This window comes from Phocoena phocoena, chromosome 14, assembly GCF_963924675.1.
Source record: "Phocoena phocoena chromosome 14, mPhoPho1.1, whole genome shotgun sequence".
Lineage (NCBI taxonomy): Eukaryota > Metazoa > Chordata > Mammalia > Artiodactyla > Phocoenidae > Phocoena > Phocoena phocoena.
Window position 1 is genome coordinate 67,774,965 of NC_089232.1, and position 15,853 is coordinate 67,790,817.

General features: G+C 50.7%; 1 protein-coding gene across 1 annotated transcript in view; it reads right to left on the reverse strand.

The window, feature by feature from the left end:
- The window catches only part of PLB1 (phospholipase B1), a 123,974-nt gene that overhangs the window by 49,716 nt on the left and 58,405 nt on the right, over positions 1-15,853 (reverse strand). The window contains exons 16-24 of the mRNA XM_065890838.1: positions 14,902-14,960; positions 13,044-13,117; positions 11,474-11,517; positions 8,337-8,445; positions 5,092-5,143; positions 4,667-4,747; positions 3,384-3,449; positions 2,934-3,034; positions 851-932 (exon numbers count right to left, since the gene is read on the reverse strand). Of these exons, the coding sequence (XP_065746910.1) occupies positions 851-932; positions 2,934-3,034; positions 3,384-3,449; positions 4,667-4,747; positions 5,092-5,143; positions 8,337-8,445; positions 11,474-11,517; positions 13,044-13,117; positions 14,902-14,960 (668 nt within the window). The remainder of the gene's footprint in view (positions 1-850; positions 933-2,933; positions 3,035-3,383; positions 3,450-4,666; positions 4,748-5,091; positions 5,144-8,336; positions 8,446-11,473; positions 11,518-13,043; positions 13,118-14,901; positions 14,961-15,853) is intronic.

Genomic DNA, 15,853 nt, shown 5'->3' on the forward strand with positions numbered 1-15,853 from the left:
TCCCTCTCCTGGTGAGGCATGGGCTTCCTCACCTGAGACAGAGGCACCTGCTCACGGCAGAAGGAAGTGCAGCTGGGGAGTCACCCACCGGGCTGGGGGATGGCCTCAGAGGACGGTAAACAGAGGTTCATTCCCCTGAGCCTTGACACTGCTGGCAGATACGACTACCTTGAAAGAGGCTGCAGGGAAGGGTTCTGCTCCAAGGAGTCCATGGACTTGAAGGATGGATCCACCCTGGAAGCTGTCTGCAGCCCCCTTCAGAAGAGCTGGGAGACTACCACTGTTCTCTCGAGTGACTGGATGATTATTTGGGGGAAAACTCAAGAGAGTCAAGGGAGTCAGCTGCTCTGGTCAAAGATTTGATGGAGGAAGGCCTAAAGGGAACAACCCACAGGATGTTGGGAGAGCATCTGCTGACTTTCTTTCTCCCTGTGCACCCCAGTAACACCTGTTCCCCCCCCCGAAGGGAAGGGCAGAGGGAATGCATGTTCTCTCACTGAATCCTCCAGACTCTCTTGGGCGGCAAGGGTTCCCCCAACCCCGTCCCCAGGAGTCAGACCTCATACTCATTTTCCACGGACAATTGGAAATACTCATTTTCGTGTAAGGCCGGGAACTGAGATTCGGTGACGTGTGTTCAGTGACTCGGCTCTATAACTTGAATCAAATACATTGAACCTGCTGTCTTGCGGCGGGGGGCAGGGGGGAGTATTCAAATCTGCAAACTGGTCAGTGGTAACATCACACACAGTCGGGGTCGACATAATCTGAGTGTCTGTTGGTTTTCTAAGCAGAGTGATGAAACCACACAGCAGTTGCTGTGCAGTCTTGGAACCCTTTCCCGGCTTACCTGATACTTCTTATTCACTTTGATGAGGGAGGCAAGTTCTGTTGAGTTATCCTCAAACTTCAAGACACAGGGACACAGTCTCCTGCAGGCCAAACCAAAGAGAGGCCCCATCCACCAGGACCCCTGGCTGAGTGCATGATGCAGAAGCGTTGGCTTGAGATTCAGAATACATTTAACTCGGAGGTACCAGAAGCCCGTGCTAACAGGGCCCTGGCTGGCTAACCTGTCAACTGTACCACATGGAAGTGAAGAAAATTTCCCAGACCTGGATTTGCCCATGAAAATGAAGTAGTTACATCGTCTGACATCCGCAGGAGTGACTTTTACGGAGCTGCGTTACCTTATGAACGCTCGATAACAGTGTGGTACAGGTGAGGCGTGCCTCCTTTTAAATAGGAGTGACAACGGTAACAATGCTAACACATACTGAATGCTTACTGTGCGAAGAGCTTCATGGGTATTGACTTGCTTAATCCTCTTAGCAATTCTAGGAGATGTATTTTCATTATCCCCATCTTACAGATGAGAAAACTGAGGTTCAGCATGGTTAAGTAGTTTCTCAAGGTCACATGGATGCTGAGTGTGGGAGCCAGGACTTGAACTCAAGTCTGCCTGGTCTGAACCTGAGCTCTTAATCCCTAGTTGAGCTGCCTCTGTCCAGTCCATACATCTGCCCTGACTAGCCAACTTACAGATCTGGGCTTTTGGTCTAGGGGGAGGAGGTGATGATAGTGAGGATGGCTCAGTGTAGACTCAGTGCCACCAAGGAAAGCACAGCCACTGAGGCAGGACAGCTGAGAGACAGGGAGTGCAGGGCACTGGAGAGGTGGCAGGACAAGGTGACCCTGAGTCTTCCTAACCCCACAGCCAGGGACTTGGCCACTCCAGGTTGGACTCTGAACCTTTAGCTTTAATTGTCTAAAGACCTTGCAGTGATGGGCAGCCAGAGACTTTTGGGTGAGCTGCTCTGAAACGGAATGAACAAGCTGAACCCCCCGTGGGGCCCAGTGACTGGAGAGAGTGGGAGCAGGGGATGAGTCAGCAGCCGAAAATAGCACGCCTGACACCAGCTGTGCTAACAGGCATGTGTCACCCTGCAGCCATCCTCCCGCTGCCCACAGCATCCCCAGGCCTTCCGCAGGGGACCTGTCAGTCAAGGTCCCCAGGGGTGGTTTGGCATGGATCTCCAGGGAACAGCCAAGGTACCCCTTCACTTCCCAGAGCAAATCTGGCCCTTGTGAATTATTCATTTAGTCATTCAGCAAACAGCCACGGAGCCCCTACACCGTGCTGGCAGTGACTCGGACACAGAGTTCAGGGCTTGCGGGGAGAGGCACACGAGCCATTATCACGTGATGCGCTCAGGGCAGTGGTGGAGGCCTCTACAGAGCTGGGGAAGGGAGAAAGGGGGTGGGGGGCACAGCCACTGTGATCTGGGCTAATGGTCCGGAGGAGACCTTGCAGGAAGGAACGGTTCACGCTTGGGGTAGAAGGATGCCTTATTCCTGAGGCTCATGTGTAACATTGGCAGGGGAGCCATCTTTGGCTCTGAAGGCTGGGCATGAAGGCGGCCTCTCGGGGCCAGGGCTCGGGCTCTTGCTGGCGGGGGATAAGACCGTCCTCTAGACCATGCTGATTCTGACTTGACCACCCTGTCTTTTAGAAAGTGACAATAGCCCTATCTTTGTGAATGCCCAGCCTTGAGTACCCATGCTGAACAGAGGCCCCTTCTGTCCTGGAGCTGGGCCTCTGGGAGGGGGCAGGGCACACTTAGAAGGAGGCCCTATCAGTGGCCAGTGAGACTGGCCCACAGAGGCTCGTTCCATCCGTCATGTTTTATTCTTCCCTCCCTGGAGGACCGAAGGGTGTCCTGAGCTGTCTGGCAATAGAAGCACACGTTGGGTTGCAAACTCATGAACTCCGAGGGTACGGGAAGCCTGTCCTGGGGTGTCTCCTCCAGGCTAGACCACGGGGTCTTAGCACTCCTCACACTCCTGCCCTTGGTTTTTCTAACTAACCAGAGCCACTCTCTGCTGAGGGTCCCATGGCTTTTTCAGGAATAGGTGGAGAACTTCCAACTCACCGGAGGATCAGCCGCGGGCAGCTGACATTCTTCTCCTGGTACAGCTCCCTCAGGCTGATGATCTCCAGGATCTTTACCAGGTTCACAAACGCCCGAGGCACCTGAGCAAAGGCAAGGTCCGTCCCCAAGAGGATCGAGGCCAGGCTGCTCCAGCCTCTCACCCGGGGCTGGGGCTGGCGTCTCCTGCTGGGTTTCAGGTCTGTGGCCTTTCACCTGGCCCCAGCCACAGCCTTCACCCCTCCCCCTGTCTCCCCTCTGCTCCCTGTTGACGCACATGTTCTGGCTGCTGGGGCCAGGACTGACAGCGTGGTCTGTGCTGGTCTCCAGGAGAAGGGGACCTGGCAGGGAGGTCTCAGCAGGAAGCCAGAGCTGCCTCCAGGCTAAGACTGAGGCCCAAGGAGGAGGCCTGCGGCTGAGCTGCCCAGACACCGTGTGGCCTGGCCTTTGTACCTCGGCATGGAGGATATCCAGAGCCTTCCCGATGTTGCCCACGAAGTTCTGTGGAGAATAGCGGACCTGCAGGAAGAGGAAATGTCTCTAACCCCATTCATCACCCCACCTCTCGGTAGACCGGGACCACTTCCTCTCCTGGGTCCCCTCCTCCCTGTATTTCAGGCAGAATGGGCAACACTGAAACACAGGCTATCTTTTGGGGCCCTAGCCTCCACCCTCACCCCATGGTCCTCAGGCTTGAGGTGAAGGCTGCAACCCTCAGGGAAACACTCTTTCTTCTGCATGGAGCTACGGAAAGCTCTGGATCCACTTCACGTCAACTGGATGTAGGGCCTTCGCCACAGCACATCACACCTCTGGGCCCCTCTAAACTGGGGTGTCGGAGCAGGGGACCTCTAAGATCTCCTACAGCTTGAACACTGTTTGGTCCTAGGGGCTGATCACTTCTGATGGAACCTCAAGTGCCTGGGAAGCAAAAGCTCAATCAAATCACTTAAGGAGATTGTGAGAGGGGAAGAGGGTCCTGCAAACCCCCCACCAAGCATAAGTACATTTTAATGGTGATTTCCCCTGATCTCGATACTTGTGGTCTTCAAACTTTTTTAAAAAAAGCAGTGGAACCCTGTGTCTGAATGAAATTTAGCCAAGAGCCCTGCTCTACCAAATGGATCAAAGCCTCAAGGGAAGTTGGGGAGGGACCCATGGTCCCACCTCCCGCCCCGCCCCACCCTGGCAGCCAGCAGCCCCCAGGCCCCACTGTGGGCCCTTCGCATTGTAGCTTGAAACCCCCAGACCCTGGTGACCTTGATGCCAGGAAAACAGGCCTTGAGGGGTCTGGCGGGCAGGGTCACCCCTTGGGACAGGTGCTCCCAGGCCACAGCTAGACCCACCGCTTTGCTCTGCTGGTCTCCTTTCTTCCTGACAAAGCTTCTCATGTTTCTGGCCCAGCTGGAAAGTCTCCTGCTCTCTGTAAACCTCTGACACCACCCCTCCCTCCCCCAGCCCCCCAAATCCCACGGCAGTTCTGACCCCAGACCTCTCTTCTGTGTGTAGCTCTAGAAGCACTTCAGGATGGTGAGTTGTCTGTACCTCCCTGCCCTGGCAGTGTGAGCTCATCACAAACAGAGCCTGTGTTTCAGTGTCTGTGTGGCCCCGGATACATTGCCCAGGCTGGATCCATGCCCGACTACGAGCCGAGTCCCAACCCAGCTGCACTGCTCCAGCGACCTGGGGTGGAAATCCTTCCCAGAGGAGTCTTGGGTGAGGGCCTGGAGACCTACCGGGTCATTGCAGACATTACAGAGGTCGTTGCCTCCTATAAACAGGGTTATTATCTTCCAATCTTCCTGAAAATTTATGTCCTGAAATGAATAGGAAACAAACAAGTAAAAGCTTGCTCCAGAGTCAAGTCCAGGAAAATACAAAGTGCTGAATGCTGTAGGGATGGGTCCTCACACACAGGAGGGTTTAGTGGGGACATTAATAATTTCTGTTCTTTGGTTTGTGGGTCCTGAGGTCAGAGGTCACAGGTGCTAAATCATTTGTTGTTGTTTTAAAGGTGGCCTCTCTGGATTCCCATGTGGCCTTGTCCCTCCCCACCCCCACCCCAGAGCTGACCCTCTCTGTCTCTATGATTCCCCCACCCACTCCCTCCTCTGGGCATCCTACCTCAAGTGGTCTCAGGTGCGACCTCCCCTAGACTTACCATGTAATTCTTCATCAGATCCACCAGCCTCCTGGCCTGAACAGGTAAATCCCTGCAGGCACACACAGGAAGAAGTCATGTGACCAGCGGGGGCTGTGAAGCCGGGGTCGGGAGGGGACTTAGCAGAGAAATCGGGAATATGTAGCAGGAAAACTGGACTGAAGGCCATGCCCTGTCACACAGCTCCTTCCCCACTTGGTCTCTGCTGGGGGTGGGAGTCATGAGTGTGCCTTGGGAAGGGCAGAGCACCCTACATATGAGGGGGTGACTGTTAGCGGGACTGTTTTCTGATTGGCGTATTTGAGTTCATAGTTTTCTTTCTCTTCCAAGCCAGGCTCATTCAAGACAAACAGAGGGCTGCATCTGAGTGTTTCATGCCACACATGGCTATCTCTGCAGGTGCCAAGACCTCAGCCGCAAGCGTGCCCTCACTTTCAACGTGACATGGTTGAGTCAGACACACCTGGGTGTGACATTTAGTTGCCTCTTGCTAACTGTGGGAATGTGACTTAAATTCTCATCCAAATGATAGGAGATAACCGCCCCCCCCATCTTAATGGGTCTTAGTAGAGACGAGCAAAGCAGCCCCATGGGGTAAGAGCCACTCTTGGTGCCAGGCAGCATACGGGTGTGAATCCTGCTTCCACCCCTGACCAGCTGTGAGACCTCGGCAAAGTACTTAACCTCGCAAACCCTCAGTTTCTTCCTTTGGAAGATGGGGATGACAAGCATACCTTCTTCACAGAGATGTTGGGTGAATTAAATAAGGTGCCCATAAAGAACTTAAAAGAGCACACGGTAAACATCCATATTAGAAACAATCCATTGAATTATTTCTACCATCGTCACCACCACCATCATCACCATCAATAAAGTCCCTGGCACAGGACTTAGCAGGAAACATTAGCTGTCACCCTCTTCCTCTCTTAATTATTAGCCCAACTGGCCCGCTCTTAGTCATAACAGGCTAGGTATCAGATCACCTGGGCGGAGACTTTGGGTAAACCACTTCACCTCTTTGAGCCTCAGTTTCCTCATCTATTGCTCTGAAGTTAGCAGGGCTGCTGTTCTTTCTATGGACCAGAGTTTTGGATGATTACTTGGCCACTCTGAGCCTCAAGATCATCATTAAGGAAACATGGGCATCTGAGCCTCTGCTCTGTCCATCTCACAGTTACCGTTCAGAACACAAGAGATAACAAACGTGAGGGTACTATGTAATTGCACACTGCTATATACACATAAAGGGTCATTAGCGGACCTGTGGTAAAGCCTGGGGGCACAAAGATGACAGACCATGTGGTCGAGATAAGGCATTTGTTCAGGCCACTTCATCTCTCTGGGCTACAGTTTCTTCATCTGTAATGGGAATAGTGATAATAATCTGGAATAATAATCCCCAACTCTTCCCTACAGCACGGGACATGCTTGGACAAATAAATGACTCACACGAACGAGCCCCAAGGCCTTGGGGAAATCAGGGAAGAAATCCGGGGCCATATGAATCACACTCCATTTTTCATTACATTTATGCTTTCAGCTAAGCTTTCATTCTTGGATGCCTTCCTGACCTAATCATGCTTAGAACTGCCTCTCCTCTTACACCACCAGCTGAAATATGCTTGGAAAAGAGCAAGATTAAGGTAACATTAACGTAAGCCTAAAATTTTAAGCAGTAAATCTGTAGCCTTTCACCCCCGCCCCACCAAAAGAAAAATGAAGCCAACGAATTCATTATAAAACCTATTAGGTTTTGTATGATCTCTCCTTCAGATAATCTGTCACCTTTCCTGTCCTGAATAAATAAGAGTTACTCTAGTCGGGGACTCGCAGATTCAGGATGGTGTTGAGAGCTGGGAGAATGATGTCGGGGATCTAGGAACCTAAACATAGGAATCCCTAGGAGCTACATAGTAAAGCTCGTGATTATTCTGGAAGAAATAGAGGACTAAGAAACAAAAAGGATCTTTCCATTTATTTTTCCTACGTTGGATGTGGCACTCACTGGTTCTCTGACTGGCAGCAAACCCAAAGAAGTACTCAGGGTTCTGGGATGGTGGGGAGAAATGGATCTGTAGGACCCAGGAAAGCTGACCCCGCTCTCTGGAACCCTCCATCCAGTGCCCCTGGACCACGACTCAGTGGTCCTGTTGCTCGCTAAGAGTTTACCCCAGGTGGGTCCTGCAGCCCTGCTGCACTGTTGCCGGGACCACCACCCTGTCTGTGCTATTTACAGCTCACCAGAACTTTCACTTTCAACATGGCACTGAGGGCTTCCCTGGTGGCGCAGTGGTTAAGAATCTGCCTGCCAATGCAGGGGACACGGGTTCGAGCCCTGGTCCGGGAGGATCCCACATGCCGCGGAGAAACTAAGCCCATGCGCCACCACTACGGAGCCTGCGCTCTAGAGCCCGTGAGCCACAACTACTCAGCCCTTGTGCCACAACTACTGAAGCCTGCGGGCCTAGAGCCCATGCTCCACGACAAGAGAAGCCACCGCAATGAGAAGCCCGCACACTGCAACCAAGAGTAGCTCCCGCTCGCCTCAACTAGAGAAAGCCCGTGCACAGCAACGAAGACCCAACGCAGCCAATAAATAAATAGATAGATACAACGTTAAAGAAATAAAAGATGTTTAAAAAAACACACCGAAAAACACGGCATTGAGCCTCCCAGCCGGCCCATGGGAGAGGTTCAGCCCCATCTCTTAGAGGCTAAGGCTTAGAGAGGCCAGGGGAGAAACCAGGGCTCAGACTCAGACACTGCCCCACTCCCGCTGGCCCCAGGACTGGTGCTTTTCCCATGAACCAGGAAGGATGCAAAGCATGGAGCCTGAAAAAGCCTCCTGAAAAGCAAGTCTGAGGAAGAGAGGGAGAAGGTGACACGAAAGACGGAGCATTAACAGAGTGGTGAGACTTGGGGCTCAGTGAGTCCTCCTATAGCTGCTGTCTTATGTGAACATAAGGTTTATAGACGAGGCAAAGTAATTTGCTCAAAGCATGTACCTGGCAACAGAATCAACTGTGACTAGCTCCTGGGGGCGCGGTTGGTGGGTGAGCCAGCAGGCTTCCGCGTCCCACGGCAGAGAACACCCCCAAGAGAGCCCGCCCAGTCCAGCCTTTGACCCTCAGATCCTCCCCCTGGACCAAATCTGGAGCCTTTAGCCATACACCCTGGTCTAGGCTAAGCCCCCGACCAGGTTCCCGGAGACCCGTGTGGTTCACCCGCAAGGCTCCACTGCTCACTCAGCTCGGGCTCCTGCCACGGCCTGGTTTAGGAAGGCCCCAGGACTGTTTTCTTTTCCAGTGCCAACAGAGAAACCCTTCAGGGAAGGGTTGAATTCCCGGAGGATGTCTGGAAATATAAGGAAAAGATGTTCGTCATCACTGCCCCAAGGCAATCTTCAGATTCCTCTGGTAAGTGCCAGGGGGTGCTGGCGACAAAGCGGAGCGCCCGCCCCACAGCCCTCACCCTTACTGTTCGCTTGGCCCCCAAAATAAAACGTCCAGCAGGCTGATGCCGAACCACGTGTGCGGCACACAAGGGCGCTCAATGGATTAGCGCTGAATAAATGCCAATCTGGTTAAGGCACTGCTCTCAGGCGCTTTGCTTTCTCTAAATATGTAATCGCTTTATTGAGATACAATTCACATAACATAGAATTCACCAATTTAAAGTACAATTCAATAGCTTTTAGTACATTCATATAGTTGTGCCACCATCACCCCTGTAAACTTTAGAACATTTTCATCACCCCCAGAAGAAACTCCATAGCCACTAGCGGTCCCTCCCCATTTCTTCCAGCCCCATGGCAGCCACTAATCAACCTTCTATCTCTATGGGTTAGCTTATTCTGGACATTCATATAAATGGAACCATACAATACACACGTCCTTTGTGACTGGCTTCCTTCACTTAGCAAGTTATCAATGTTCATCCATGTTTAGCATGGATCAGTACTTCATTCTTTTTTACTGGCAAATAATATTCCATTGTATGGATACAACTGTTCAAACTATTCTCTCATAATCCTTTTTATTTCTATACTTATGTCTCCTCTTTCATTTCTGAGTTTTAGGCTCTCTTCCCACCATCCACCTTGGTCAGTCTAATTGCTCGCTGATTTGGTTCATCTTTTCAATCTCATACATTCTAATGCCCTTACCATGCTGGATCTACACTTCTCACTCGGCAATCCCCCCCAGCTTGGCTGAAAACTCCTGAGAGCAGGGTCTGTATACACCCCTGAGCCTCGCATGGGCTCAATAAATGTTTACGGACTGAATTAAGAATAACTGAAAGTTCAGAAAGGTTAGGAGAACTGTTAAAAGTCATACATTATTAAGAATAGAATCCTAGGCCAGAACCTGATCTCTCAGCTCATGTTAGAGGGTACCTTCCCCAGACCTACAATCTACTAGGATGTGGGAAAGGAACTGGCTAGGTATCGGTCAGGACTTTCAGGCATCACGCCATCCAGCAGAGCACTCTCTCCAACCAAGCACTGCTACAGGGCCTACACAACACAGATGGATTGAACTCATTCCTTGTGGCTCTGGGGACACTGTACCGATGGATGGCAATTACTCTGATCTACTCAATAGAAGGAAGAGTTGCGAGATCACTCGAGCTATCTGAAGACGGAAGGGATTGTCCCAGACTCCCCACTACTGGAAGCATCCAGCATCGGCTAGCTAGGTACCTATCAGGAATGTCACAGAAGGCACTACTCATTGGACAGGACAAGAACTTGCTGGTGCACACAGTTACCTCTGCCGGGAACATTCCCTTTTCTTATCTGATGAATTCCAGTTCTTAAAGCCCTCTTTCAAAAGGCAGGGTAACAGCCTTCTTATTTATTTTCCCCTAAACTTTGTACATGGCTATAATTATTGGTACACACGCCTGTCTTTAGGGAGACGTGTCCCTAAAGAGACTTCAGTGATGTCATCAGGGCAGGGACCTCACTTCATTCTCCTGTTTCCCAAGCACCCAGCACGGGTGTATTTGCTGGATTACATTGAATAGGGAGTTGAACTGAGGTTCTGTTCTGACCCCATGTTCTCATAAGTTTTCCAACTCATTGCCACGTGATTATTTCTCCCTGGATTATCCAGTCCCTACAGCCAATCTGTCTTCACAACACTAGTAAGGAAGTCTGAACAGGCAATGTTCCACTGCTGGGCTAAGCGTGTCGAGGCGTCCACCCAGATGACGCTGTCTTAATATTTTATAAATCATTTTAGTGAAAGATCTTGAGTCAGATGATTTCCAATCATGTTATCAACCACAATAGCGTGGGAATCAGAGAGCCCAGCAAATTGTTGTGTATGCTGGCCCAGCTCATAGCCCAATTACATTCACAAAAGCAACCCAAATCATCTCCTAGAGATGGCGGAGCTTATTCATAGCTCTTGTGTGTGGACCTAGAAATAAGGAAGATGGGAAGTACTCGTGTCACAGAACTGTATCTACTTAAAATCAACAGGATTTGCAAATAGCAAGAACAGATAACACGCATGAAGTCCAACCAGTTCTGCCCATGTGGCGATCAAACCACCTTTATCATCAAAGTCTTGGTGACTTAAAGCTCAAATAATTTCTTAGCTGCTAAAGATATATTACAGAGGGATAATTACGAGAAAAGTAAATGAGAATGGGACCGATTAAACTCCTCTCAGGCAAAATCGTTAGCCAGAAGATTTTAAGGGAAAATAATTCAATTGTAACATTTTTTTGTACGCGTACTTTAAGAACAAGCACTGTGCATGCACTAAGGAGAATAAAAAGATGAATAAGACCATTCAAAGCATGTAGTCAGGCTTAAAAAAAATCATTCCGAACTGGTTGCTGATGCAGTAATTTAAAGAAAAGGTTGCACTCCAAATATGGCTGTGTTTGCAAAGCCTGAACAAGGTAATTTCATCATCACTGCTGCAATAACAGCGTTTCCTAAACCAACACCAGGAATTCAGCGTCTTTGTATGCAGTGGTGCCTAATACAGCCCGAGCCTAGATCAACGGCTCCCCGAAAGGTGCTCTGCTCTGAATGACAGGCAAAGCAAACATGGGTTTCCTTTATTTCCTTCTTCAATCATTTCTTAATAATAACTTGCACTAAGGGTTGGCCTGAGCATTCTTTCCCTCTTATTCTCTTCCTTCCTCGGACAAATACAATTTCTCTTAAAAAAAAAAAAAAAGGCTTTAATCGCTCTCAAGCAACAGAGCAGGGCGACCGCCTCGGGGAAGCAGCGCCCCCTGCCGAACGCTGCTGTCTCCTGCCACCCTTCCCTGCCAAGCCCGCGGCCGCCGCCAGGGGGAGCTGCAGAAACGCGCAGGGCGGCGGCGAGCCCGCCCCGGACCCCCGGGAGCGCGTACTTACTGGGCAAGGTGGTGACGCTGCTGAGGTTCTGATCGCCGCCCGCGCTGCGTCGTCGTGGGGACAAAAAAGAAAATGAAGGTTAAAACGGCCAGCGACGCTGAAACACCTCAGACACCACCAAGACAGACCTTGCTCCTTCCGAGAAACACCCTGGGGGCTTGGAGCTTGCCCTTTCCTCATTATTTTTGTATAACAACTGAAAAACCAGAATACAGCAACTTCTCTCTCCTTTGCCCCACAAACCAGAACGTCCAAACAAAAAACTGGCTTAAACCGTCATGGCTGACCTTTGTTTTTTAACTTTGAGCTTTGACCTTGAGGCAGGGGAATTAAGTGGGCCTCTTCAGCCCCATCTTCCAAAGGGGAAATGGCCCTTCCTTGGATGCAGAGCCCAGCCCAGCGCCGACTAGCCACTGCAGCTGTGCATTATTATTATTAAAAAAAAAAAAAAGTTTGCCTTCATGTTTCTCGTCCTGTTTGGCTTGGGGAAAACCCGGTTTTTAAAGGGTATCTTCTAGAGAGCAACCCATCTTCTGAGCCGCTTCTAAAATTCCAAGGAAATCAAAGTTGGATGCGTTTCTAGGCATGAAAATAAGCAGCATTCCAGAGTTGATTGGATTCCCTACTTTTCCATATCCCCTCATTCTCTGCCAAGTACGTCTGGGAACATTTCAAAGGTTCTCAAAACGTCTGGGGTTTAACTCTGTGTAGCATCGCCAGGGTGGATGCCAGGGATTCAACGCTCAGGTTCAAGCTGGTGCCAGAGATGCTGGATTCCAGGTTGAGGGAACACCGAACCTGCCCTCTCCCGCTTGGCATGAGCTGGGCTTTCATAGCGGAGGTGAAGCAGGAGCGCTGCTCACCGCAGCCTGTGGCCGCCTGGGTTTGATTACAGGCAGAGCAGGAACAAGCCTGCACAAAATATACATGATGGGGGATGTGCTGCATCAGGGGTCAGGAGTCATCTACTCTACTTTTTGCTCTCTTACCATCTGACTGTGTGATCTTGGACAGGTTACTTGCCCTCTCTGAGCCATGCTTCATCATCTGTAAAATGAAGGCCCTTTAATAATGATCCCAGCTACCATTTATACCTACCTTTGTGTCAGGCACTGTGCTGGGCATTTAAATTCTCTGTAAGCCTCGCGACAATGCTAAGGCAGTATTATCGTCTCTGCGTTAAAGATGAGACCAGCTCAGAGAGGTTGAATAACTTACCCAAGGTCACACAGAGCAGGCAGCTGGGGCTCCTACACAACCTGGGTTCTGAAGGCTGCTGCCTCCTGCTGAGGTGACTGCCCAGAGGGAGAAAGGCAAGCCCAAACTTTTCCAACCCAAACGTCTGAGTAGTTTTTCCCCTAAACTCCTGCTCAGGTCCTGGCTTGTTTTGGGGGAATATCTGGTTTGGGGAAGCTGATAAATACCTTCCTTAAATTGAACCTAGAAATTTCTCATGGAAAAGCACGAGGTTGGCTCATCCTTCTGCTAGAGAACTTGTTTTCTACATGCCCAGGGGTCCTCCCCTGCCCTGCGATGGGGCGTCTCTGGGCCTTGCCACGCCTGCACTTACCTCCAGGACAGACCTCGATACTGAGTTAAGACGTCCAGGACGTTCCCAGGCTTGGATCCGGCCCCATTACCTGCCTGAAAGGGAACCACAAGGGGGTGATTTCCTTGCCTGCTCACCAGAGGGTCTGTATTCTCGTCCTGGCCGGGCCGAAATGTCCGGCACTTTAGAATCTAGCGTCTTGAGAGCACCACGTCTTGACCTGCATTCTGCCTCGTCAGAAACGAGTGCCACTTCCCGCTGGGAATTCTGGGGTCCTCCAAGGGCAGCCTCACCCTAAGAAACCCTGCCCGGACCCTAGGCTGGCAGAAGCGCTCTGAAAATTATACTGTAGTGTACAGTTTTCCAGAGGACACATTTCAGGGTCCCATTTTCCTCATTTTTTAAAAATCGTGAACTGTATCAGAAAGGGAAGTATCCTGTAATCCTTTGATGTGAATAGGTCTCACATAGGTACAATTGGAAAAATTGAAATGAAACGCCACGTACCTACTCCTCAGCTAAAGAAAGAGCGGGGTCTTTTAAAACCACACCCTGACACACTCTGCAGGTGCACGTCCCTTGCCTAAGGCACGTTATTTCCCAGCAGAGCCATTCCAAAGGTCATGCCAAGGGCTAGCCTCCCAGGCAGCCTGTGGGGAAGGCTGGCCTCCGGGAGAGGAGCCTTGCTGCCTCCCCAGGTAGTCCTGAACAACTGGGCTGATTCTGTTTTTTGTTTGTTTGTTTGTTTGTTTGTTTTGGTCACGCCGTGGCTCCTGGGATCTTAGTTCCCCAACCAGGGACAGAACCTGGGCCACAGTGGTGAAAGCGCTGAGTCCTAACCACTGGACGGCCAGGGCATTTCCAGCTGCGTCAGGCCACACCCAGCAGGAAGTGGCTGGGATGAGCCGTGCTGCCCGTCCTTCCCAGAAGGTTAGGAGCCCTAGGCCTTCGGGGTGAAGAGTACCTGAGGGGTCATGGAGGAGACGGCTACAGGGCAGGGAAAGAATTCTGGCCTCAGAGGCAGGACCTGGGAGTCCTGTCCTCACCCAGCAGTTACAAGCTATTGGCTGCCGTACTCACTTCGCTTCAACCCGCTTCACCTCCTTTGTTGGTTTCAGTTTGAGGAGAGTCATATGGCCCAGGATTTTGTTGAGGATATTGAGTGAGATCATATCAATGTGAAGAGGCCACAGACATGAAAGGTGTCGGCTGGTATTTGGGGGAAAATTCAGCTGGAGGCCCTCGATTCTACTGATCCAGAGAACAGCAGCTGGACTGTAATGAGTCACTGTGGACCTGAAGTTCGAGAGCTTCAGAGCCCCCCTACCCTGGCTCTCTAAGGACCTGATTCTGATTTTTCTGGATAGCTTTTTGCTGGGCCTGGGAGGTCACCACAGCCACCTGCAGACATAGGCTGGGTCATCGTTAGTACCTCTGTCTTTTCCACTGATCCCGGTTTTCTCACCCCTCCCCCATTAGTACTCGTTCCTGTCCCATCATCCCATTGCCCTTGGGACCTTCCCTTCGCTTTCCTACGTGGACAAAACAAAGCACCGGGTCTTTGAAGGGGCCCTACACCCCACCACCGACAGGCTGTGCGGTTTGGGCTGGGTTACTTTCATTTCAGGGGCTCCTTCTGGGGTCCCCCCTCTTCCTGCTCTCTCCTTCATTCCCATGTTAGGAGAGGAAGGATTAGGTTAGAATGGAGGTGGGAAAACACGATGGGCCAGGGAATGCTGGATTCCAGGGTGGGCATGGAGGTGGGGAGGGACTGAGGTTGGGACCAGAGACGGCAACGCTTAAGGTCCAGGAGTGAGATTCTCCTATTAACCAAGATCATCTCCTCTCCTGCCCCTTCCTTCCACCGTCAGTAACTCACCGTGAGCGAATCACCCAGGGCTCCGATGACCTTGATGTCAGCCAGCTTCAGCCTGTGAACTGAAAACAAAGATGAACAGAAGGTGGGCTTCTTGTCTCCTCTGAAAATAAAGGAGCATCTTCCAGGAAAACTGAGACAAAGTAGAACAATTCAGCTTGGACAAAGATATTAAAAGGCCATCCTTGTCCTAAGCCTCAGCAGTAGCAGCCGTGGAGCCTGACTGCCAGTCTCCTCCGTGGGGCGCCTGGACACAGGGCTCGGGAGCTGGAAGGTGGCCCCGCTTTCGGAGAGGTGTCTGCTGGCGTTAGGTGAACCTGATGCCACAGGTGGGCAGTTACTCTCAGGGCGTGAAACAGCCCCTGGCGACATGATCTGGGAGTAAGGAGGGGATTGTGGTGGAGGTGAAACCCATACTTCATCCATTCTAGGATCTGTTGATAGTTGGGATAAAATATTATACCGTCTTATTAGAAAAAAATCAGCTCGGTTTTTATGAAGGGAAAAGGGAAATGCCTTTGTACTACTGTTTCTTAAAAACACTATGACAACCACTATCAAGGTGACGTTCACATAACATAAAATGAACCATTTTAAAGTCAACAATTCAGTGGCACTTTGCACATTCTCGATGTTGTCCAACCGTGACCTCTATCTAGTTCCAAAACGTTTTCATCACCCCCAGAAGAGACCTGTACCCACTAAGCAGTCATTCCTCACTCCTGCCAGCCCATGGCAACCACTATCGGCTTCCTCTCTATGGATTTACCTATACTGGATATTTCATGTAAATGGAATCATAAAATGTGACCTGTGTGTCTGGCTTCCTCCACTTTGCCTAATATTTTCAAGGTTCACCCATGCTGTAGCAGGTGCCAGTACTTCATTCTTTCTTATGGCTGACTAATATTCCATTGTGTGGATATACCACATTTTTCTATTCCTTCATCTGTTG